Genomic DNA, 23,037 nt, shown 5'->3' on the forward strand with positions numbered 1-23,037 from the left:
CAAGCGTAAGGAATAGTTTAACAATAATGGTCACATTCTTGTTAGTCTGCTGTGCTGCTCTTCTGCCTCTCCTCATCCCCGATCTTCCTCTGTTTTTGACCTTGTATTTCTTTTGTTTGCAGTCGACTCGCCCACGCACACCTTGGATTTGTGACCCCTTCTTTTCCATATCGCCGCAGCGAGAACAAAATAGACTCCTTCTCATGACCTGATGGCTTCTCTAGTTCCCTTTGGCCCAATCACTTCCAACTGGGCACAGTTACTCGGAAATCTTAGCGTCATCGACATCCTCGTCAAATGCTTTTCGGGCCATCGAGTCGTTACTCTGGCCCGCTTGCCACAGAACTCCTTCGGAAAATTCCTGTATCTGAAGTCTCTCCCATGCGAATCAGTCTGCGAATGCTGCCAGAGAGACAAAGCCACAATTTCTTTCCACGCTGATGCGCCTTGCCCCACAGCAGCCTGTGCTTGCGCTAGATTGACAAACGCCAAACAATTTTGGTGCCTCCATATCCCAAAAAAAACATAACCCACTAGATGCTTGCTGTTGATATTTAGTTCTCTCTGTGCTGACTCCACAAGAGGTTCGCCTCGAGCAGGATTTCATATCCTCGAATTTCCGTGTGCCTCTGATTTAGGCTATGAACATCCACAAAGGAGCCCCTAGCCACCTTTACGTAGGGACTCATCGGCTGGTAGGGTTTCTCCACCAGAGGTATTGAGTCCTTGAGCATCAGTGTCAGATTTGACGGCCTTTTTATTCTTCTTCTTTTTCTTCTGAGTTTGCCATGCATTATTTGAATTGACGATGTTCCCAGGGTTCGACGCGAGTGCCGATGTGGGAAAGGTGCCATTGGTTCTCAGGCCCAACGCCTTCTCTTGTACCTGCATAGCGCCCTCGCCATTAAGCAGAGGCGATCCAGACTTGGTCGTCATTACGGGCGAACTGCTCGTTGATCGATAACCCTCCACTCGAGGCGAAGGTGTCCGAACTTCCTCCACCGAGGAGAGTTGACGGTCTAATGGCCACGCTCCACTAGCGGATTTCCTTGAAATACCAATACTTGTGATTCCGCTTGATTCACTTCTAGGAGCACCGTTCTGGCTATCCTCCGCAAGCTTCGCCGAGTTCCGTAAAGGTAGGTTGCCATTCAAAAGTTCTCTCGAGCCTAGGCTGTGACCTGTCTTGTGATGATCTGTCCTGGGGCTGTTGGATGGGCTTTTCTCCCGTGTCGCAAAATCAAGGGCGTCCTGGGAGTTTTCATCAGAGCTTGAGGGTGTGTCGAAAGCAAAGTCCTCAGACGTTGAAGCGCTGAGATTCATGTGCTCGTCGAGATCTTGCGTCGGCCGAGTCGTCCGCCTTCTACGTGGCGAATTCATCGATCCATCGACTACTAAAGGTCCTGTCCTCGGTCTCTCACTTTCCACAGCTGGTCGCTCACCTTGGCTGGCTTTCGCATCCATTTCCGATGCATGCACGGTCTCAATGGTGGCTGGCTGCGGTGGAGGTCCTTGTGAGGTCCCGGAAGGTCGCATCGCTGCTGCTGCGAGACGAGGCGACAATCCACCATTCTGGATGGCAAGGCCAACATGTGACGGAATGGGCGATATGGTCGTACTCTGGGTGTAAGCAGACAAAGAAGGAGATTGCCCAACATAATATCCAAGATATTCTGCTGGTCGGCGTCCAGGGTCGTACATTGCCCCAGATAGACCAAAGGCATTTTCTGTACCCCCAACAAAGTGCTCATGAGAGGTAGATGAGGCAGACGACCTGCGCCCCATTAAGGGATCATGAAATCCAGGCATCTCAGGTCTCGACTGAAGGTGCTGGAGGGAGGGGATTGGTATCGCTCGAGCTGGCTGTGAATGAGCTCGCAGAGATCCGCCTGTGGCGGACTGGGTCAAGGAAGTACGGCGAGAAAACCGTCTGTTGTCAGGATACATCGTATTGATGCGAGGAGACGGTGGATCTGTAGCGACCCCTTGAGCTGAATGAGATGCCATGAGGTAAGGCGATTGGGGAGCGAAACGCTGTTGGTACAGTGGTGCTGATAAAGGCGCGCGGCCGACGCCGTTCATCTGATTACTCGAGTTCGTATCAGACCCTTCTTCGTGGGTGGAAAATGATGAATATCCAGGAGCTTGGCCGTACCCTGAGGCAAGGAGGCCTCGTTGGCGAAGATTCTGCTGATGGAGCTGCATCCTCAGCTCCTGTTCTTGAAGCTGTAGATACTGGTATTGCTGAAACAACTGATCATGCAGCAGATGTTGTTGATGTTGCTGTTGAAGCTGCAGCTCCTGCGTGGTCATTTGAAATGGCAAATTGCGTAGGTATGTAGAGGTACGTCCAGAAGGATTGGAAGATCTCCTCCCATTAACGCTCCGGTTCGCATGATTTGCATGCCTTCCCCCTCGTCCGCCATTTCGACCTCCGCGTGACGGTTGTGTAGGTGCCTGAGGAATTACAGGGCGAGATGAGGGAGGGACGAATATATCGGAAGGTTTGATCTCTTCAGGGGCGTGGACAAACTGATCACAGGACTCCTTGAGCTTCCCCTGTCCAAGTAGCTCGAAGGCACGCCGCAGCTCGAGATGAATTCCACGCATGGAGGTGTCATCAGCTGTGTTGGCTAGATTTCGTGAAATATTGAACGGCTCTTCCACACAAAGTCGATTGTCTTGCAAGAGGTGCCACGACTTTTCCACCTTTGGTAGCACCTTTCCCAAGCGTAAAGACACAACATTTTGCTCAAAGTCCAGCTCATGACCATAGTACCGGAAAAAATGAAACAGTAACTCGCCCAAAGACGCCTTGTTCTGCGCACCGAAATCCTTGTATTTCTCGGTGTGTCGATCAAAAGACACGTTCACTCCGGCAAGAAATTTCGGTTCCAGACCCGCAGCTTGCTGCAAAGCGGGCAAGACCGGAGGTTCACGAGTTTGCAAGAAGTTCAAGGCCAGACAGATCCATGTGTAAGAGCTGAGGGTACCACCAAGGGCTTTGGAGAGAAATCAGTATAACTTGTCCAATTTTGGGTTTGGACATGACTTACCAGCATCGTTCAATATTCTGCGCTTGGCCCAGTATTTTATGATCATTGCTAAAGGTCGAACGCGGCTATCAATGGCGACGTAAGCGCGGACCATTTCGGTGTTTTCCAATGCCAGCGGGTTGTTGACGTTGATATCGCAAGCGACCTGAAGTTCTGGGTCCCAGATCTTGACAATGGGTACTTTTGCGCTCGATACACAGACAACTCTTTCCATCCCGTTGCTTGCGAGCAGCTCGGCGATTGAGCAGACATGTTCCATCTCTTTACAGTCAGTGGTGATACAAATGTCAACATCAGAGTCCGAAGTGCCCAGGTTGTTCCCTGTTGAACCAAATACATTGACGGTGATCGAAGAATTCGGCCACCTTGCTAGGAGGATGCGTTTCAGTTTCTCGATAAAATTCGACCGGCGTTCTTCGCTTTCTGGAGTTGGCTGTAAATCTTGGTAAAGTTGATTCATGTGTTTGGTCAACTTCTCATCTTCATCTGGGGTTAGTTGGGATTTCAATTGTCCCTTGTCCTTCTCCAAGGGGTCTGGTCCAAGTGAATAGGGAACCCGCCGTCTCGCCCTTGCCATACCCGTTTCATACTTGCATCCTCCATAATGTTTTCTGATGGTAGGTGGGGTGTGACTCCTGTCCGAGGGCTGTGAACGAGGAGAGCCCTGCTTTGTGGTAGGATCTGGGGAAGGAGAATTTCTGAGGTCTGAACGGGATTGTGGACGTTGAAAGGGAGTAGATGGCATAGATTTGGACTGTGTGATTGGTGCAGGTGCGGCACGCTGGATGCTACCAGGAGCCGTCCCCATCTTGGATGACGGGAGTACTGAAGATGGTAGGGTCATCGTTGAAGAGGCAGACTGTCCATCATTGTCTGACGGCGGGCGAGTCATAAGACTGCTCGGAAGATGCAGCACTCGAAGTTGTAGCGACGCTTCTAACCAATTTTCTGTCAATGACTTGGGATCGAAATCACCAGGGCACCTCGTGGCCCACTGCCCTAGTGTCCAAACGCGCTGATATCAGAACGACCCTGATAGCGGATTTCGGGAAGTTGGTGAATGGGAATGTCTGGTGGCAAATTTTTGCAGTGTAGGGGAGAAGAACGCGGCTGTGAGGACGCAGACTGTCGAGCAACGATCACAGCAAGATATGTTGAGATTCCCCAAGAGATACCGGTAGGACCAGGTCAGACAGGGGGAACGCAGAGGTTTGTACGGTCTGAGTAAGCCCGTTGAGGCCGACGAGGAGATGATGTGGGACAAAAGAAGGTTAGGAAGCGCAGAAGGCGTATTTCGGTTCTCGAACTTGAGGCTAGCGAAAGGGAGAGTGCAGAGATGCAAGAACAATTCGCAGGGAGGAATGAGGAGTGTCGTTGGGCTGAGGCTGTCGAAATTGGACTCGATCCGGGGAGTTCGAGGGAGAATAGCGCAGTTGGTGGTATACAGGAATATGAGGATGCCTGAAAAAGCAGTATAGGGATTCTAGACGCGTGTGGAGGAAGGGATGAAGAGAAGGGAACGAGGTTGATGGCAAGATAGACGGGGTTGTAAGAAGGAGGAGGATATAAAGGTAGCCCGTTGCGGTGCAAGTTGAAAGGGTGCAAGAGCAGGAGTCGGTCGGTGGTGTTGGTAGCAGTGGTAGCGGTAGTGGTAGTGGTGGTAGTCCTAGAGTGGTGATGGCCCGATGGGTCGTGGAGGGTGGAGGGTGGAGTCTTGTGCCTGTGCCTGTGCCTGTGCCTGGACCTGTGCCAGTGGTTCTGGGTTTGGTTCTGGTTCCTAACTGCTGCTGTGCAAGTGAAAGTGCAAGTGCAGGTGCTGCCTGTAGCGCGTAGAAAGTGAGGATGCAGATTAATTAGGATTGCACCTGCACTGTGAACAGCGACGCTGGTGGTTTGGGGTTAGAGGCTGTTTGCTTGCCGCACCTGCCCTCGAACTCAATCTGCTCTCCTAGGGCTTAACCCGCACCCCCAAGTGCCACTGCAACTGTACGAGGTATCCGTACGGAGTATCTGCAATTGCAACCCGCAAGTTGCAGCTTGAGCGGACTCTGGAGCCAGCGGGTGCCAAGATGCAGTTGTAACTGATCTGGGACCTTGATTTGCCCTGTCCTTTCAAATTCAAATGCTAACCCAGAACACGGAGTGCGGAGTGCTTCCTGGGCTGATGGGTAGGTGTGTAGGACAAGCCAACTGAAACTACGAGGGATTTCTGGCTCTATACCGATTAATTCACGAGGTCCTTCTACTAGGAGATACCCAGGCCTCTTAGTAGAAATCGCACCTGTACCTGGAACCTGTGACCTGGCTCCTGACTCCTGGACCCGGCTAGGCATCTCACTGCAACCAAGCAGTGAGGCTTGGACGGTGAGTCTGTGATCAGTATCATGCATTCCCAGTTTATTATTTCCTGTCCCCTGGTTTCTATGCCCTTTCCTTCTTAATTACCTGGTCTGTATTATTGTCCTGCACCGTCAGATTGGAGCTGCCCCTCCATTGCCCGGGCTTATGCTCTCCAACAAAGACCGGGCAATGCCCATCTTCCTTACTGATGGGCCGCCCCGAAGGTGTTTCATCCGCAGTCGATTGCCTGGTATATGTCCACCGCCCACTGCTCACAGCCTTCGTGATCCTCGACGCCTCTCATGTCCTAGAATAAATACTGCGCCGACATACGGAGCATTTAAGTAGTGCTTAAATGCTGGGAGAGACACACTCCGTCATCCACAATTGGATGATGGCCTAAGCCTGGCTTTGTTATTCCATGCTTCAGCTACGGAGGACCGAGCAATGCGTGTCCTGCTACAAACTTTTTATTCCATTATTGTTGTCACGACGTGTAAATATCTCCCGCCTAATCGCGTTAATTTCCTTGACCGTGTCTTTCCGCCCCCAACGCCCAACACGTGCCCCTCCTAATTAGTCCTAATTAGCTCGGCTCCAGGTGCACGCTACTGTGAAGTCGCGCCCACTTGTCAGAAGAAAAATCTTGACAGTTACTCCGTATGGAGGACAGAAATCAATGATAATCAACCCCGAGAACTAATACCTTCTGCATCCGTGCCCATCACGATGCACAACTGTGACATTGTCCTGTCAAACTTCTAGATTCAGGCCAGGATAGGCACGTGGGTATGAGTGTCAGCATCTTCAAGTATCACACGTGCAGTCTGTCTCTCCGCCATGAACCTGCTCAGCCATCGCAACGAAAGACCATCACATTATCTTCATTACCTCATCTTACTCGTAAAACTATGTATCAACTACATGGGTGGTTTCGACACTACTTGAGAGACACCTGTTGCCAATTATAGTGCTCGGCTGACTCACGGGCTTTTGAAACGGGCCTGTTTCCTCGCCTCAGTCTGGCATACTCGTATGTACCAATCTTTGACCCCCTTTACCTTCAGCACCAATTGGGAGGGGATGTGCGAAATCAGTAATTTCAGCACCGTGATTTTGAACTAATTAAAGTTCCACCAATCAGCTCATTCTGATTGAATGGACGATTCAAATGAACGTCACACTCACGCGTAATGGCCATACGAGTACTTGTACAGCTTTCCGAGCCGAGTTTCAGGACTCACACCTACAATGCACAGGGCTCGGAGCACGGAGGACGAAAAGTGATTGTATAAGGCAACTTCTCATTTACCAAGGGCGTTTATGGAGTGGAGTGCTTCCCTAGTGGTATTACTACTATTTCGATCCCAGCCCATGCACCCAATTTCCCGCAATTTGCGGGGCAGAAGATGTTCTTGTCGACTATAGTACGGAGTACTCCGTACTTTGCCTAATTAAAGGTCAAGAGAACCCCGCAAGGACTGGGAATTGCGAGTGGCAAAATTCTATCTTATATACGGAACATTCATTATCGGAATACGCGCCCCGGGCGAGTCAACGAGGAGGTTGACCTGCTTACCAAGGACCTAGACACCCATGACGGTGTGGCTGGACTCTCAGATCCTCTCAGACCTCTCCTCCATCCTACGAGACTCACCAACTGACTCGTATATATTGCGAGGATCCGGATGTGGAGACCTCCACTGGTGATGGACTTCTGGGATGGACTCGATTGTTGCGTCATATGTGCAAGAGTGACATGCGAAACAATGTCTACCTAGGTAGGTAGCAATATGGAGTACAGAGTGGCTCAGTTGCTGTAAAAGAGGCGCACGATTGCATGGGGTCCTTGGTACGCGGTACTGCAACGATATGTCGCGCAATCTTTAGACAACACAATGTCGAAACGAGGCGCCGACCAATGAATACCTCTTCAGACAGCTTGTAAATGAGGAATCAGCCAACTGCTGATGAGTATCTGTTACCTCGGTCTCAAGAAAAGATTCGCAACGCAGATCATTGAACTGTATCGCCCCGCCCTAACCCAGAGGACAATGCACGGGCAACGTGTTGTACATGGAATGCCCTGGTAAATCTCGACCCAGCCGTCATTTGACCTTACTATATACACTTATTTTCGGTATTTTTATTGAGTACTCCGTACGCGACTACGACAAGCCCACAGGCGATTGGGGGCGCGGGTTCTCGATGGAGGCAGCAGATTGTGAGATGTCTATTCATCTCCCCAAAGAAACTATTAACAAAGTGGATCATCTGCTTATAACCCAAGTCAATTTATCATTTCTCGCATATTCCGTGTGGGTGCCGTGCTTCCGACCGTTTAAATGGATAAGGAGATTTGCTCGTAACCCTGCCTAGGTAATCCATGTGGTCCGACGTACAATGCACTGAGTATTCCTGCGAGTACTCTACTGTATTGTGCATTAGATACCCCATCCACCATGCCTCAGTCTGTTCTGACACTACCGAACATTCTAACTATCCTAGGTAACTAACTAGTTACCTTATGCAGTGATCAGGATCATTACGACCCTAGTTAGTTGTCAGGCAACTTGACCGAAACGTACAGAGTACAGTCTCCTTCCCATATCTAATACCGAACAACTCGCACATACTCGTACATACTCGGACTCGTACGTCGCGGCGACCACCAGGGCCAACTCACTAGCCGATAGAGGTTAGCAAAGCAGCCATGTGGGTAAGAAATTATTGGGTGTCTGTTCCTTTCATTTTCTAGCTTCATTTGCGGCCTAAGGAAATCCGAAAGGGCCTTGTCCGAGTCCAGGCTGCGTGGGAACTTGGGAAGTCATGGACAGGTCCTTTTTGAAATGCAACCGGGGCGGCGGGATGAGAAAAAGGGCAGGAGGCTCTGAAGCACTTTGGCGAGGGTCAGGGCCTCTGGGGCTTCGGCTTGGGCTTAAACATGAGCCGAACTTGCCCGCACCTAGAACCACGTCCTCCCGAAGCGTTTGGGTGCCTTGGCTGTGGTCTTCGGCATCTCCCTTGGGCCCTGAGTCCCCTCATCCCTCTGGGCCTCTGGGCCTCTGGGCCTCTGGGCCTCTGGGCCTCTGGCTAAAGCCACGAGCCACGAGCCACGAACCATCCTCTCTCTCTCCATTTCCATTCTGCTCAAATTTCTTTTCTCCCACCTTCTCCACCACCCTGTTGGGTTTGGTTTTGGGTTGGCACTTACGAGGTAGAGGTTAGCACATTTGGAGTAGCAGTAGCACCACCACTGCTACCACCACTACTAACCACCATCGGCACCATTATCGCTTGACATTTGATCCATTTTTCCTCTTTCTCGTCTTCTTCTGCCTCGCCTCGCTTCTTCCTCCCCATCTGCTTCTGTTCTTGCTTCTGTTCTTGTCCCTGTTCCTCGTTCTCGACGCAGTGCCCTTGCCCTTGTGCTTGTGTCGCCCGAACACAACACTCGCCTTGTGCAGGCATCCAGTTCCAGCTTGTAATTTGCTTGCCTACCTATCGATCGATCGATCGATTCCAGTTCCTGGTTCCCGTTCGTAAGTCTGTCGCCTCTTTTCCCGGTCGTGCCTCGGGCAATTTCAGCCATCCCTCTGTCCAATCCATTGGCCCATGGGTGGCCGATCCTCATGAAAAATGGCTTTCTCCCCACCTAAAACCTCGCACCAGACACACCAAACGACTCCAGAGAGATCCCCTCTTTCTTCTATTTCTATTTGCCTGCATTACATTTCCTCTCCCATGGTGCCCTTGCCTTTTTACATCGCTTCAATTACATCCTCTATCTCCTAGGGCACATCCGCTTATCTCTTGTTCCCATCACCACAGGTCTGACTGCCAGAAGTCGCGCCCTGCCGTGGATTTCGAACCTCGACCTTCTCGTCCTCAATCAGAAATACACATCATCTCTCACCCATCGCTGGGGCACCATGTCCTACTACGAACCGCAGGCGTGGCAGGCGCCTGTGCGCCAGGCGTCCTGGGAGCAACCACCGCCACCGTCGAGATCAGGTAGCTGCCTCCCGTACTCATCCGCCTTGCTCTCGTTACTGACAACTTGGTAGGCGCCAGCTCCACCTCCCAGAGAGAAGATACTACTGCCTTTTCCATTCAATACGAAGGTGTGATATCTTCCTCCAATATCGAAGACCTCAGATTAATTATCTTACAGAGGTGGACCGGGCAATTGATAATCTCTTGAAGAGTGGGAAATTTTATTCACCAGCGCCACGACAGGGCCCAAACTCAGCTTACCGGCCTGGTAATGACTATGGTACGATCATCCAATTCGAATGCAAATAGTCATTTCTAATCACGTGCAGCACACCGGGCGCATCACGGCCGACAGTCCGTCGGCGATTTCGACCCCAGCCGTCCTCATTCCGGCTCTAATCTACAGAACTTTTACGCTTCTCAGCGCCATCAAGGAAGACACAATGATGCCGATCATATGCTACAAGCAAAGCGGAGGATGGCAGCTCAACGGGAGCGAGAGCTGCGGAACTATCACCAAGAACAACAATACAATCGAAGTGAGATTACTTGTGTGTATCCTATCTGTATGCATTACTAAGCTTACACCAGGTGTTTTAGCTGAAATGTCATCCAATAAGTCGGATCGATCGATGAGCCCTAGCACTCTGAGTGAGGAAGGCCGCCGCGACTTGATTGCACGCCAGCATCGTGCACTTTACGGAGGCGAAGGCGCCGCGTTTGTGGGGCAGACTCCTTATGGTATTGAGGACGTGGGCACTCGGGACCAGCCTGGCACGGTTCCGAATAATGCGCCATCGACTGCTCACGGAGCCTCTCCAAGATCAGCCGACCCTTTCAATGTTCCTGGCCAGACTTCGCAGAATGAGCAAAACACTGTTTCCGGTCAAGACACTTCCAGGACTGAAAAAGCTAACTCTCCGTCAGGCCCAGCTGCTCCAGGGTTTGGGTCTTTTGATGCCCCAATTCAGTCCTCGAGTGGTAAATCGGCTAGTCCAACCTCCGGGGAAGAAATCTCCCATTCTAGACAGATCTCTAAATCAACGACTGCTCCTATATCTGGGGGCATGGGACCAATTGGGTCCCGCCCAAACGCGCAGGGAGCACCTAATCAGTCCCTCAACAAGCGTACGACTTCCCCCCTTCCGTCTTCGCTGAGCTACAATTTCGCAAACAACGAGCAGATCAGCGATCGAGCCCCGTCGTCAAACTCGAATTCGAATGCTCCAAAAGAGTCTTCCTCGGGTTCAGGAATGGGCGCATGGGGCACCGGAAGCGGAGTCTGGGGCAACAACAAGATTGGCACGACCTCGGTATGGGGTTGAATGATTAACGAAGAAATGAACAGAGTATGATGCCTTTCATATGCATGGAGTTGTGTTACCGTTCCAGCATATCTTCGGTGTACAGTGCACTGCGTGGTACTGGGGGTGAGGATCGGGGGATTTGTTATGCATGTTGCTGTCTATTTGATGCTCTTGCATAGCGTTCAAAGGGGGGGCATCGCTTCTCACTGGTTTCATTCGTTTATGGCTGACTGTTCAGTCTTTCATGTCTCCGCGCAAGGCAATGAGCGGTACATGGGTCGTTGTGAACATAAAAAAGTGGCTTAGCAGAGGATCTTGGAGCTCGGACTTTTTGGCATAAGCGGTCGCTCGGCTGGGGAGGAGCAAGATCATTCTTACAGGATTCTGGACGACTTGTTGCTTCTCTCCTGCTACAAAACGGGGCTGATGCCTCATATTTACATCTGGTCTGGTTTTGCTTGAGCGGGCATGAATGTCGGTCGGGGCCGTTGTGGCTGATTGACATGCTTTGGCAAGCATGGCGTTCTTGGTCTTGTTGTGCTTTGCTATACTGTTGGGGATGGAATCCGCTTCGACTTTCTGCGAGCCGAAATGGTTTGCTGGTCTACCGGAGGAACTGGTCCGGGGTGGGAGTTGTGGAAAATTGGTTGATAGTCATACATTGCGTAATTATGCTTGTTGTTTTCGAGAAGTTGGATTTTGATGGTTGGGGAAATTTTGGTCGCCATCATTGGGAAAGGTGGATTAGTACCGGCTACAACAAGTGGGCTATCATTATACACCCGTTGTCCACTAACGGGTTTATGCTTATGGCTCTGAACTTGGCGTGAATGAACATGAACCCGAAAACGGGGACAAGAGGCATAAGGACGAAACGGCACGGTTATGGGTGGAGCTGAAGATATACATATTAAAGCAATACTTTTTCCAATTTTGTGTTCTATTATTCCTCCATCCCTTCTGATGGCACTCGCTTCGCCACCACGGCTTCCGAAGAAGGCAAAGGACCTGATGTAGGTGATCCTCTGGGGAGTGGGTGGGGGGCAAAGGGGCGGGGCGAGGAGAGAGATACTGTTCAAGTAGACTCCAAAACAGCAACGGATGGCCTTTTCCGCATTTCTCCGTATGTATTCATTTTTGTTGTAGACACAGCCTGAGCTTGAGCCTGGTCTGGACGAAAACCTCTCCTCCCCTTCTTTCTTGCCTCTTTCATCACTTGGCCCTGCCCTGCGCTGCCCTGGCCCCTTTATGATGCAGCCTTGCACACTGCCTAACTGGTCAGCGCATCAAGACCATGCAACCGTGGCACCCGCCAGATGACTCTCCCTCGCGAGCTCAATGACACGGATCCCGTCCCGCGACTCCTCTGGCTTGACCGCGAGCGGCGCTCGCCTGCGGATCGCGTCCACGACGCTCTCGTAGAACCCCAGCCAGCGACCGGGTACGGTCGGGTAGCGGGCGCTGTATATGTCTGATGGAGCGTCGTATGTTACTGGCGTTGTTGTTGTGGTGGTGGTGGTGGTGGTGGTGGTAGTGTGCTCTTTTGGTAGTAGATTGCTGGGGTCTGTCCGGCTGGTCAGTTGCCCGTAGAGATGCTCTGGTTCGTCTCCAAAGCCCGGGGAGCCAGGCGTCGCCCCGGAGAAGATTTGTTGCTCTTGTGCACAGGTTCCGTGCTAGATGGGGGTGAAAGGGTTTTAGCCAAATGTGTTTATCAACTAAAATGTCCGTGGAGGGGAAGGCTGAAGGATAGAGAAAGGGGTTATGGTGTCCAAGGGCGTTTGTGCGGATGAGAGTTTCGAACATAGTTAGTCTTCACTCTGGACCGGACTGACCTTGACAAATGTACCTTTTGTGCCACGAATGAAATACTTGAGCTGATCGGGCATCGGCGAGACAATATTGGTTTTGATAGTCACCAGCAGATCTTGCTGGGGAGGATCGTACTGGAGAATGATTGTGAAGGTATCGTCAATTTCACTCTCCACACCGCGCAGGGCTCGGAAGAAGCCGGTCACTGACTTTGGCCGTCCGAAAAGAACGAGTGCCTGGTCGATCGTATGGCTTCCTGTTTTCACCCACCGATGTTAGCCGGACTGGTTAGAGCAGCGAGCTTGTCACTCCATGCACGCAGGCATTCTCATGGATTGGATATACCATATACTGCTATAGGCTTCTGACTTACCGAGACCAAAAGCCATGCCTTGCCCGGGAGAGTATTCTTTGCTGGTCATACGTGCAACCCAAGGTGGGTTGTCGATATCATAGTGTATCTCGGCTTCTTTGATCGTGCCCAGAGCATCTTTTCCAACCAGGTCCTGAAGGGTTCGAAAGTCTCCGTCCTAAAATAGCATATAAGAGAGAGTCGGCTTTTTGGAAAATCTGCCAGTATGAAGAAGAAGCAGGGTGAACTATGAAGAAGGGAAGCTTTGCGTACCCATCTGCGATTTTGAAAGACGGTCAAGATTAGGCCCTTTTCGTGCGCAAGAGATATCAATCTGTCTGCTTCTTTGGTTGTCCTGGTAAACGGCTTCTCGACGACAACTATATAGCGCAGTTAGCGCCTTGGACTTGCGATTTCCATGTTATGTATAGGGTGAAAGAGCGACCATGTTTTCCTGCAAGCAAAGCCTGCTCAGCAAAAGACGCGTGGGTATCTGTATGACTGCACACGATGACGAGCTCTACATCACTATCCATGAACAGCTCGTCCGTCGTCCGATAGTGCCTAGTACCCGGGTGATCCACGGTGCAGTGCGTGCCGGGCTTAGCAGAGGCTTGGTCGGCGGGTGCCTCTGATCGCTGGACGAACGAGACGACCTGCAAGTCAGGATGGGCACATATGAAGGGCACATGGAAACATTTGGTCGAGAATCCGTATCCTATGATCCCGACTTTGATTGGTATCATATTTGGTACAGTACGTAGGTATGTATGTATCTCGTTTTGCTCGGGGCTCGCGAAATCAACACAGATGAAGACCGGTCAGCTTGCAGTAGGCCAAAGGCTTGTTGATTAGCAAAACGACAGAAACTGACTTTGGGATTGCTTGTGATGGCTTTTGACTATTCCTCCTGCGTACTCTGCGTCCGCAAGCTCTCCCCCGTTCGTATGGGTCATAGATCACTTGGCCTTTGTTCAATTAGATACCCTGTCTGAATCCCACCATCCGGCTAAATTCTCAGAAAGCATTCACCCGGTTGAGATGAAGTCTTCGCGGGGGAAAGCTGTAATAGGGAAAGCGCTGACGCAACATGCATGTCGCTGGGAGGAGTACAGTAGGCTTCGATCGTAGAGCGGATCTTAATGGGCCATGTCGTCTACCCTGCTTACAAGTCGCAACAAGCGTGAACAAGATCACCCGGAATCACCAAGATTCACGAAGGTTTTGCCGGGAGTGATGACAAAGACGGAGTCGATCATGCCCAGATTCAGTCGGCCCAACTGCTGGGTCTTCACGACCACTTTTTGCTGCTTGCTGTAGCATGGATTTGAGGATGATTTTGAGCCTCCGGCAGTTGAGTCCGAGCAAGTTCGAGGGTAATTTGGGGTAGGGGACTATCTATTTGTGTCGGTGCCCGCGCCCACTGTAGTTGAGCGACATCGACGAGTCACATGAATGATTCTGTGGAGTTGGATTGTCATTTGCGGGTGAAAAGCTGGGGAACTCAAGGTGCATTCAGTAAGAGTCAATAGTCCTGAAGACTAGCCCAGATTTCAAACAATGTGCGTGCCTTGGATTCGATGAGGGGAGGCGCTGCACTCATACTTCACTTTGACATGGAGGCCAATATACGGTCTGCGTCTAGGGAGATATCGAAAATAAAAGCATTCGTTCCATAGACGTGTCCATGTGGGTGGGAGAAATTGAGAACATGCTTGTCCCAATGTCATGGGGAGGTCGTCGCAAGCGGCCTCTCGCTCCGAAGGAAGAAAGAAAGAAAGAAAGAAAAAAGAGAGGATCAGGACGCTGTACCGTTGCCAGTTACATGCATCTTGAGCTGTGAGCTGGAGCCTGGGACTCTGGGGTGGCAAAGTGGTTCTTGGGGAGAGAGGAAAATGGAAGTAGAGGTGGTATGCCGGGCCGAATACGCTCTCTTCTACATTCTTCATCGTTCATACGAGATACCAATGTTAGTGCATTCACGCGAAGCGAGAAGGAAGTAAGTAAGGACATGAATCAGATGTTCGTGTTCATGCCAGCACACGGATAAGTATCATGCCAGAATTCACGAGCAGCGGCTTGCGATGATGATACTCAACCGCATGGCTCGCAACTTTGAGACATACAGGCCTCGTCAAGAAATCATGGTCCACTCGAATATTGCAGGACATAGTCATGTGGTCTGACCGCTCAGTCCCGCCTGAAGCAACCCCTGCTTATTAGAAATCTGTTGAGAGGCGAGAATCGTAGATCTGGTAGCTGCTTCCATTTCACAACCCCCAATGAGTCCCCGTACTCCGCACTCCGTAGTGATTTATCTGGGCCTGATGGCTCCATACTGGAGCTGGTTCCCGAACCCCGATGCACATGCCGTAATTTGAAACATGACATGAGATGAACATTGTCCTAGATATGAGGGCAGATTAATGCCATGTTCCTTCTGTCAAAACTTACCTGGTACGGGTTGGTGTATTGTCAATGTTGACATAGAGTTTCTGATGCTTCCAGGGCAGAGCACCCATTCTGCACTAGTTGGTAGTTCGTACAAATACTGTTATTGAGTGTTGACAGGGGAGACGTTGAAGATTGTGGGAGTCTTCCGTGCAAGATTCCGTGCAATGCCGCAAACCGAACCAGATTGGAGGATGGTGCAGTATCAGGCCGCAAGCGGTAATACAGCACCAATGAATGGCAGCACACGACGCTTATCAGATGCAAGGACTTTTGTTCGAATTGCGACGTGAATCCAGAGTTGGACATCGACCTCGTGGAATTTTCGAAATAGCTTCTAGGCGAAGTCTTTTCGGGGCCAAACTGTACTCGGACGCATGGGATACACGCTGGCCGAGAGCTTGCGGGGATACCGGACCGGCCGGCTGCCTCCTCGTGTCAGCCACCTTCTAGGCACAGTGCGCCCGGATATGCTCCTTGCGAAAATGGAACGAGAACGAAGACGGAAATAGGCGGAAGAACCTGGGTGTTTCGACCGTTTCGCAGCCCGTCCTCCCTAGGCACAAGAAATGCTAGGGACAATTCAGACATAATTGTTCAGAGCACGTTTGATAGTTGCAAGGCATGATCCACGCCACCCATATGTAGATACTGGTTGAGATAGTGGATGTCACTTGGCATTCGCATGGATTCATTCTGCAGCTCTTGTCTTGACGAATCTGGTCACAAACCCGGTATCTGCGCTCGGTAGATGAACCCCTGCCTTTCGGCTCCATGTGGCATTTGAACTTGTTCGACAAAATTGCCATGTTGTCAGATTATGCGTTTACCCAGGGATGGGAAGGAGACGTACTCAGTACACCGTAGACATTCTGTTCCCAGCTGTTCAAATTCAGGCCTGGGGTCAACCCTTTGATATTCAGAGGCTTCCCCATCTTGATACTCTTTCTTGTGCCTGGTGTACCCGTATTCGATTCGACACCTGTGCATGAACAAGTTTCTTAGCTTGGCTTGCGCCTTCCAAGCTTTCAACCATGGATCGACCATTAGCACAACGACTTAGTGATCTTGGTCAATGGCGTACGCGAGACAAGAGCCTCAGCTGGTAGGTGCTCTTCTAGAAGGTCTTTACGGTCTCTAGGCTTCCCGTTGTTCGTATTGAACCGTTTCTTGAAGGTTTTGGCTTGCAGGTGTAACGCCCAGGCGTGCCGCCTGAAAATGACAGGGTCTGGTTCGTCGAGGCGATTTCGCCCCGAGTGCGGGTCTTCATCTGAGCAAGCACGTTCAATGACTCTGACCTTCGTAAAAAGGTCAATCATTCCGCCCCTGGCGAAGCGGGGGCTTGGCACACATACCAAGACAGCTCCGGTGTGGGCTAGTATGGAGATGTCTTGGCGGGGTGACTTTCTCACTACATTTCTCACATATGTCAAGCCTGATTTAGCTTGTTCTCCGTACGTGGCGGTACATGGCGTCGAGGCCAAGCAACACGAATGTCCCAAGATGTGCCGGGTGATGCTTTATGTTCCTCACGAGTACGGAGTACCTTGTTCCTGTCTGGCCAAGCTTCCGCCTGCCCGACCGGCAGATGAACAACTGATGTACCAATACTCCGTACCTGGTGCAACCCTGGCCGACATCACGCCTTCTTCTCTCGAAGGCTTGGTTCTGAAAAATAAGATTGTTATCTGCATCTAGTCAGATAGATTCATTCCGCAGCCTGGCGCCATCATCACAGATTTGCTGTGCATCAATCTCATCACTCCGTGCCCACTCCGGGTTAAGAAGCGGTAAGTGCATCTGCGCCAAGAACAAGCCACCAGGCGCGGCAAGGGTCACATTCGACATCACACACTCAGATGCTCTCTTGACAAGATCATCCTGAGTCCATGCCATGGTCTGAGATCCAGTACATACCATGTTAGAGCCCAAGGAAGGCAACACTCGCCCAGGAATCGGCTAGACAGATTGTTCTGAATCTGTCCATCTCCATTCATCCGAGCTGGGGAGATTTCCCCGTGTCTCACCTAGCTCAACTTTTTGTTGAGCCGAAGAAATATACACCTTCCAGGATCTCACCGGTGCATGGCTACACTGTATACTCGAGTGGACCTGGGGCAAATGATTGGAGCAACCTGGAGCATGGGGAAGATGGATTCGTGTTGATTTGTACCCCCGCCGTACTGTGCAACAGTACACAGGTAGGTGACACCATTTCGTCTATATATTAGAGACTCTGTCGCACCTGCCGTCTCAATCAATCTCAATCAATCCAATTCGCCTCCCAACACTGGATCTTGGCTCAATTCGTGCGCCTCTTCACTATCCCATCCGCAGGGCATCCTCCAGAGTGACACAGATCCACCGTGCATAATCACATAGATCACTGGCCACATACCATCTGATTCTCGCTTCATCGCACAAGATGGGCGCTGCACCAGAGGTTGAGGTTCCCATTGAGAACCCCACCAAAGAGAACAATGTTGAGATGGTAGAGTCGGGCTCAACCAGCTCACACGAAATAGGCTACGATAAGAAGGCCACGGCGAAGTTGATCAGAAAGATCGATTGGGTCCTGCTTCCATTCCTGGCTTTGCTCTACCTGCTTTCGTTCCTTGACCGAACGAACATTGGGAACGCTCGTCTTGCCGGCCTTGAGAAGAGCCTCGGCATGAGCGGATTGGATTATAATGTAAGCGGCATGTTCCGGCTGTTCAAAGCAATAAGTTGCTCACACGTGCTAGGTTGCACTTGCCATATTTTTCCCCTTCTACGTCGCCGTTGAGCCAATCTCCAACTTGATGTTGAAGAAGACACGCCCTTCTCTATGGATTCCCTCAATCATGGTCGCATGGGGCGTTTGCACCACATTAATGGGTTTGGTGCACAACTACGGTGGCCTCCTCGCAGCTCGTGCCGCTCTCGGTATTGCAGAGGGTGGTTTGTTCCCAGGTAAGGCCTTCTGACAAGCGAATATCAACCCTCTCCTAACATGAATAGGTGTCACCTACTACATCACACTCTGGTACCGACGTCATGAATGTGGTCTCCGAATGGCCATCTTCTTCTCAGCAGCCACCGCAGCCGGAGCTTTCGGCGGTCTGTTGGCACGAGGTATTGTAGAGATGGACGGAGTTGGGGGCAGGCCCGGTTGGGCCTGGATCTTCATCCTGGAGGGTCTAATTACATTCGGCGTTGGTTCGTGAACGGCTCCAGGACCTCATTATTTTGAAAGTTGCTGACAAGTATCGTCTCCAGCAATCTTGGCATTCTGGGTGATGCATGACTATCCCTCCACCGCCAAATTCCTCACCCCAGAGGAGAGGACCGAAGTCACTCGCCGTCTTGAACACGACCGCAGCTCCCTTGCAGATGAGTTTGATCTGAAATACTTCTGGCACGCTGTCAAGGACTGGAAGATCTGGGTCCATATGTTCATCACCATCGGGTAAGCCTGAGATCTCGAACTATCGACTCGGATGCTGATGTTGTCACTAGAATCTACACTCCTCTATATTCCTACTCCCTCTTCCTGCCAACAATTGTCAAGACCCTTGGATACACCAACAATACCGCCCAACTGATGACTGTCCCACCTTACATCGTGGCTTGTTTCTGCTGTATCACCGGCGGCTGGGCTGCCGACAGACTGAAGACTCGAGGCATCTTCATGATCGGCTTCAGCCTTGTGGCAATCATTGGTCTTGTTATGTTGATCTCTACGCAAAACCCTCATGTCAAATATGCAGGTTGTTTCTTCTTCGCCATGGGAATCTACCCCAACGTCCCCCAGGGTGTTGCTTGGAACGGCAACAACATCGGTGGAAGCGTTAAGCGCGGTGTCGGCATTGCCATGCACGTCGGCTTTGGTGAGTTGGACCGCGATTTTTCGCCCTCACTTCGAGTCTATACACTGACAAACTGGTCACAGGCAACCTTGGAGGTGCTATTTCTGGATTCATCTATTTGAGCAAGGACTCCCCAAAGTTTACCCCCGGCCACGCCATCCTGATCGGACTGATTACCATGAGCACCTGCCTCCAAATTTTCATGACCATCTATCTCCGCCGCGAGAATGCCCGCCGCGATGCCGAATACAAGTCCCCAGACCAATACACTTCACAAGACAGAGATGCCGAGAGAGAGAAGGGCGACAACGCCACCTTCTTCCGTTATACCGTTTAAATCCAAATTAGGGATATATGCATGCCCTGTGTCATGGATGGGACTGGGTTAGTCCTTGTTCTTGAAGAGGTCGTCGGAATATAGAAAATATCATCTTTCCTGTATACCCTTGACACTTATTTTCGGAAGAAAGATTGTGTGAGCTGTAATCAACGCTCGCGTGACTCGGCCTGACACCAGAATGAATACCTGATCGGAGATGCAAGACATGGGCTCAGTCCACCCGGGCAAAGCGACTCAGAGAGCGACCAGGTAATCAGCCTGCCTAGATTGATGTTGCACTGCTTAAACAAGAAGTGTGCTCGGTACGAGTAGATCTTCGTCATTAATTCCCATTCTTTCGAGACCTTTATTTACGCAGCTAGCAAGGGAGTAGTCTGCTTCTTTCGAGATATGTCGCCCAATAGTGTGGTGATAGTGTCTCGATTAGGACCGCTTCATAGCTAATCAATCTCAACAGGAGCGAGGGGGTAGTCAAAAAGGCCACCAAAGCCGCAATGAGGCTCCTCGGCACCGCTGAACGACATTCAATAAAATGGCCACCGCCGCCCAGGTAATATTTAGCGAGATTCATAACTTCCAACGATCAGGCTGGAGAACGACTCGGGACGCAGAATGCTTGCGCCCAAAAATCTCCACCAAAGATTTTATGTAAAAGACCACTTTCGCTTCACCGCGCAAACCCGGGAGCAGCGTCCCAATGTGGTGCTTCGGGTTGCGACTACTTTGACGCCGGTCTTGTAAAGATGCCGTGTAAACTTTACTCTGTACCAGGTACGGAGGATGCGGTACCAAGCAAGGGGCATTGTTTTGTTAAGGGTTCGATCCTGAATACTCGTAGTGTCTCCAGACAAGATGATTCTTCTTTATGAGTGCTTGGATTCGTGGTACACACCCATCATTGGCAATGGACGAGGCTTTCTTGGCAGGTGGGTGTTCTCAAGGTTGCCCGCATTGCCTACCGATGCACAGATCCTTGATCGCCTCGACCCGTGCCGCCGCATGAGCCAGGGACGACGGAACGAACACTCCGGACGCTCAAAACACAGTATCTCCTCGGAGTAGTGCAGCTGATTTTCGGATGGACGTGGTGGGTGCCTTGGGGAGTCTTTTTCGGTGTGGTAGACCTGATTGACCAGCGAATAGGACGCCCCGAGGTGTGAGAAGCTCACATTAGCTTTGAGCTCGTCAGGTATGTATTGAACATATCTACGCTCTAGACGAGCAGGAACGAATCGCTCTGGGCGTCCGATCCGAGCTCTGCTAGCCAACTGTCGAAAGACTTCTGAATCTGCATTGCGCAATACTGAGTTCAAGTCATGGTTGGCTGAGAAGGCCACTCTTCCTCGTTGGTCTCTAGAAAAGGCGAGTGCTTTGAGAGAGCATGTCGACACTATCAAGCAGATGAGGGATCGGCTGTTCAATGAGCCGCAGGGTGAGGTCCGGAAAGCCTTTTCTTTGCTTCGACCAATCTCGAACAAGCTCTAAAAGCATATGGGACCCGGGCACTTTCAATCTTGCCCCCTTGCAGCCTGCTGGTGGTCGGCCATACCTTGGGCGAGAGATAAGATACGAAGCAGATATTGTAGATCATCCTGGGGCGCGAAGCTATCTAATACGCTCAGAACGGATGTATATGGAGAGGGTTCTCAACGGAGGTACGGGAAATTCCTTCGAAAGGGGGCTATGAAAGTCGAAGTCGGGAAGTTCATCTTCTTGTGAGCATCGGTACTTACCAAATGGGAGGACTATATGGCTACTTCGGTTGTGGCATCTAAGGGTTAGAAGTTGAAGGCACCCTGCGGGAAGGCTTTCTGTTTATCATAGGAAAGCAGTAACCTGGCAACTATCTAAGTAATACTTAATGGTGGCTAGGCCGACGTCGGAACTGTCGAATGGTGTGCGTCTGAACATAAGGAAGATGACACTAAAATAGATTGCGGTTCCCCGTCGTACGACGAAATGGAAACTCGCTCTATAGCTCTGATTGTCCGGAAGATGGTTATGGGTGGTACATTCATCCGTTTCATTAGGCCTGATGGTACTCCCTTCATAGTGAATATTTGAGGCGATGATTCAGCTTTGCGTGATGACACAGATGATATATGGATCCAAGCTCTCTTGAGGGAGCTCTTGCATTGATGCTTAACTGGCCGGATGGAGAGGCATTTTGTGAGCTGAGGAATATCCAAGTGAGATCAGGTCCTCACAGACGTGAAGTTCAGGAGGGAGGGAACTTAGAGCTGCTCGGCTTGCTTTCTGAATTAGCTGCTGGTAGCTCGCGAGGATATCCAATCCGAGTCCGCCTGTAGGAATTCTAGCAAGCAGAAATATTTACTTTGGGACTCATCTTTCGCCTCGGTTGTACTCCGGGGGTCCGCAGGTAGCACGTACTCACGAACAAGCGGCCACTCCTCTCTTAGCGAAGAAGATCCCTTTGGTGATTGCAGGCAGTTTTAGCAACATCTTCTCTAAGAGCAATGCAAACTTGGCTGGATGTCGTGATCAGGGATCTTGGCGTAGGCTATTTCTCTCTGCGCGACGAATCAGAGAGGAGTACGGGGTGAAAGCTGGACGTAAATAACCAAGGGTTTGGAGAGAAGGTGAATCAGGCTGAAGAAAAGTCAAGCACAAATGGACTTAATTCGCTCAGGGCAACACCAGCGTGCACCAGCGATTAATTATCACGACTATTGGCTACAACTGAGGCTATGCCAGTGACACGCTCCCAAAGTTCCTTAGTTAATGAATAGAGGAACTTTAATGGATGAAACCGACTAACACCCAAACGGGAAGCGCAAGCGAGGATGAATGGGCGCTAAGCGGGAAACGCCAAAACACGTGACTGTGCAGGGAAGCAGACGGAGAGGGGCATCACCCAACACCCACACACACTCTCTCTCTCACCCATACCTTACTTACCTTTGTACGAGTATGGAGTAGCATTCACCAGTGAATCACCACGCACGTGGGACTGGACAGCCACACAGGATGCTGTCAAATCGCCCAGAACCTGCCACTGTCTCCATCCAGCCCGTTCCCGGAGAGATTCCAAAATAAGACCACCCACTCTTCCAGAGTGCCTTGGCCCTTGCTCGTCACTAATCTGCCATCTCTCCAGGAACTAAAGGGCAATCCGTGAACAGGGTACGAGGCACGTTGTACGAGTATAGAGTGCTGGAGCATATCACAGTCAACTGACACCGAATTCTCTCAGCGAGGTCCAAGGGAGAGAACACAGTTTAGCTGAAGCCCGGATTGGGGTGTCCCTAAGCGTCGACCCAAATCACCCAAACCTTGACAGCAAAGTTTCCCTCCTGAGCTCCCGAGCTCCTGAGTTCCTGCACCGCTGCGGGCTTTGGTGACATTCGGACTTGGAGAGCCTCGTCAGCTCTCTACCACCACTACTCCGTACTCAGGTCTAGCACCTCACCTTCAGCAGATGCTCAGATCCACTCCCCATTTAGTATACTATTTATTTACTCACCCACAGGACACCCTAAGATCATGACTCCTCACTTGGAAAATCAATCTTCACTCC

At 50.9% G+C, this 23,037-nt stretch overlaps 4 protein-coding genes across 4 annotated transcripts; 2 read left to right on the plus strand and 2 right to left on the minus strand.

Moving 5' to 3' along the window:
• Positions 1-663: 663 nt before the first annotated feature.
• Positions 664-3,864, minus strand: A1O9_03187 (uncharacterized protein; the record flags this gene model as incomplete). The annotated part of the gene is made up of 2 exons (XM_013408755.1): positions 664-3,002; positions 3,057-3,864. 2 exons carry the CDS (start codon positions 3,862-3,864, stop codon positions 664-666), a joined length of 3,147 nt encoding a protein of 1,048 aa, XP_013264209.1.
• Positions 3,865-9,328: 5,464 nt separating this feature from the next.
• On the plus strand, positions 9,329-10,717 carry A1O9_03188 (uncharacterized protein; the record flags this gene model as incomplete). The annotated part of the gene is made up of 5 exons (XM_013408756.1): positions 9,329-9,410; positions 9,464-9,520; positions 9,571-9,672; positions 9,722-9,931; positions 9,984-10,717. The coding sequence occupies 5 exons, from the start codon at positions 9,329-9,331 to the stop codon at positions 10,715-10,717; spliced, it is 1,185 nt and encodes a 394-aa protein (XP_013264210.1).
• A 1,268-nt stretch (positions 10,718-11,985) lies between these two features.
• A1O9_03189 (uncharacterized protein) lies at positions 11,986-13,606 on the minus strand (the record flags this gene model as incomplete). The annotated part of the gene is made up of 5 exons (XM_013408757.1): positions 11,986-12,372; positions 12,523-12,760; positions 12,878-13,038; positions 13,134-13,240; positions 13,306-13,606. 5 exons carry the CDS (start codon positions 13,604-13,606, stop codon positions 11,986-11,988), a joined length of 1,194 nt encoding a protein of 397 aa, XP_013264211.1.
• A 4,130-nt stretch (positions 13,607-17,736) lies between these two features.
• Positions 17,737-19,496, plus strand: A1O9_03190 (uncharacterized protein; the record flags this gene model as incomplete). Its single annotated transcript, XM_013408758.1, has 6 exons — positions 17,737-18,003; positions 18,056-18,263; positions 18,312-18,509; positions 18,570-18,759; positions 18,810-19,180; positions 19,243-19,496. 6 exons carry the CDS (start codon positions 17,737-17,739, stop codon positions 19,494-19,496), a joined length of 1,488 nt encoding a protein of 495 aa, XP_013264212.1.
• Positions 19,497-23,037: the final 3,541 nt, after the last annotated feature.

Source organism: Exophiala aquamarina (assembly GCF_000709125.1).
Source record: "Exophiala aquamarina CBS 119918 chromosome Unknown aczIA-supercont1.2, whole genome shotgun sequence".
Lineage (NCBI taxonomy): Eukaryota > Fungi > Ascomycota > Eurotiomycetes > Chaetothyriales > Herpotrichiellaceae > Exophiala > Exophiala aquamarina.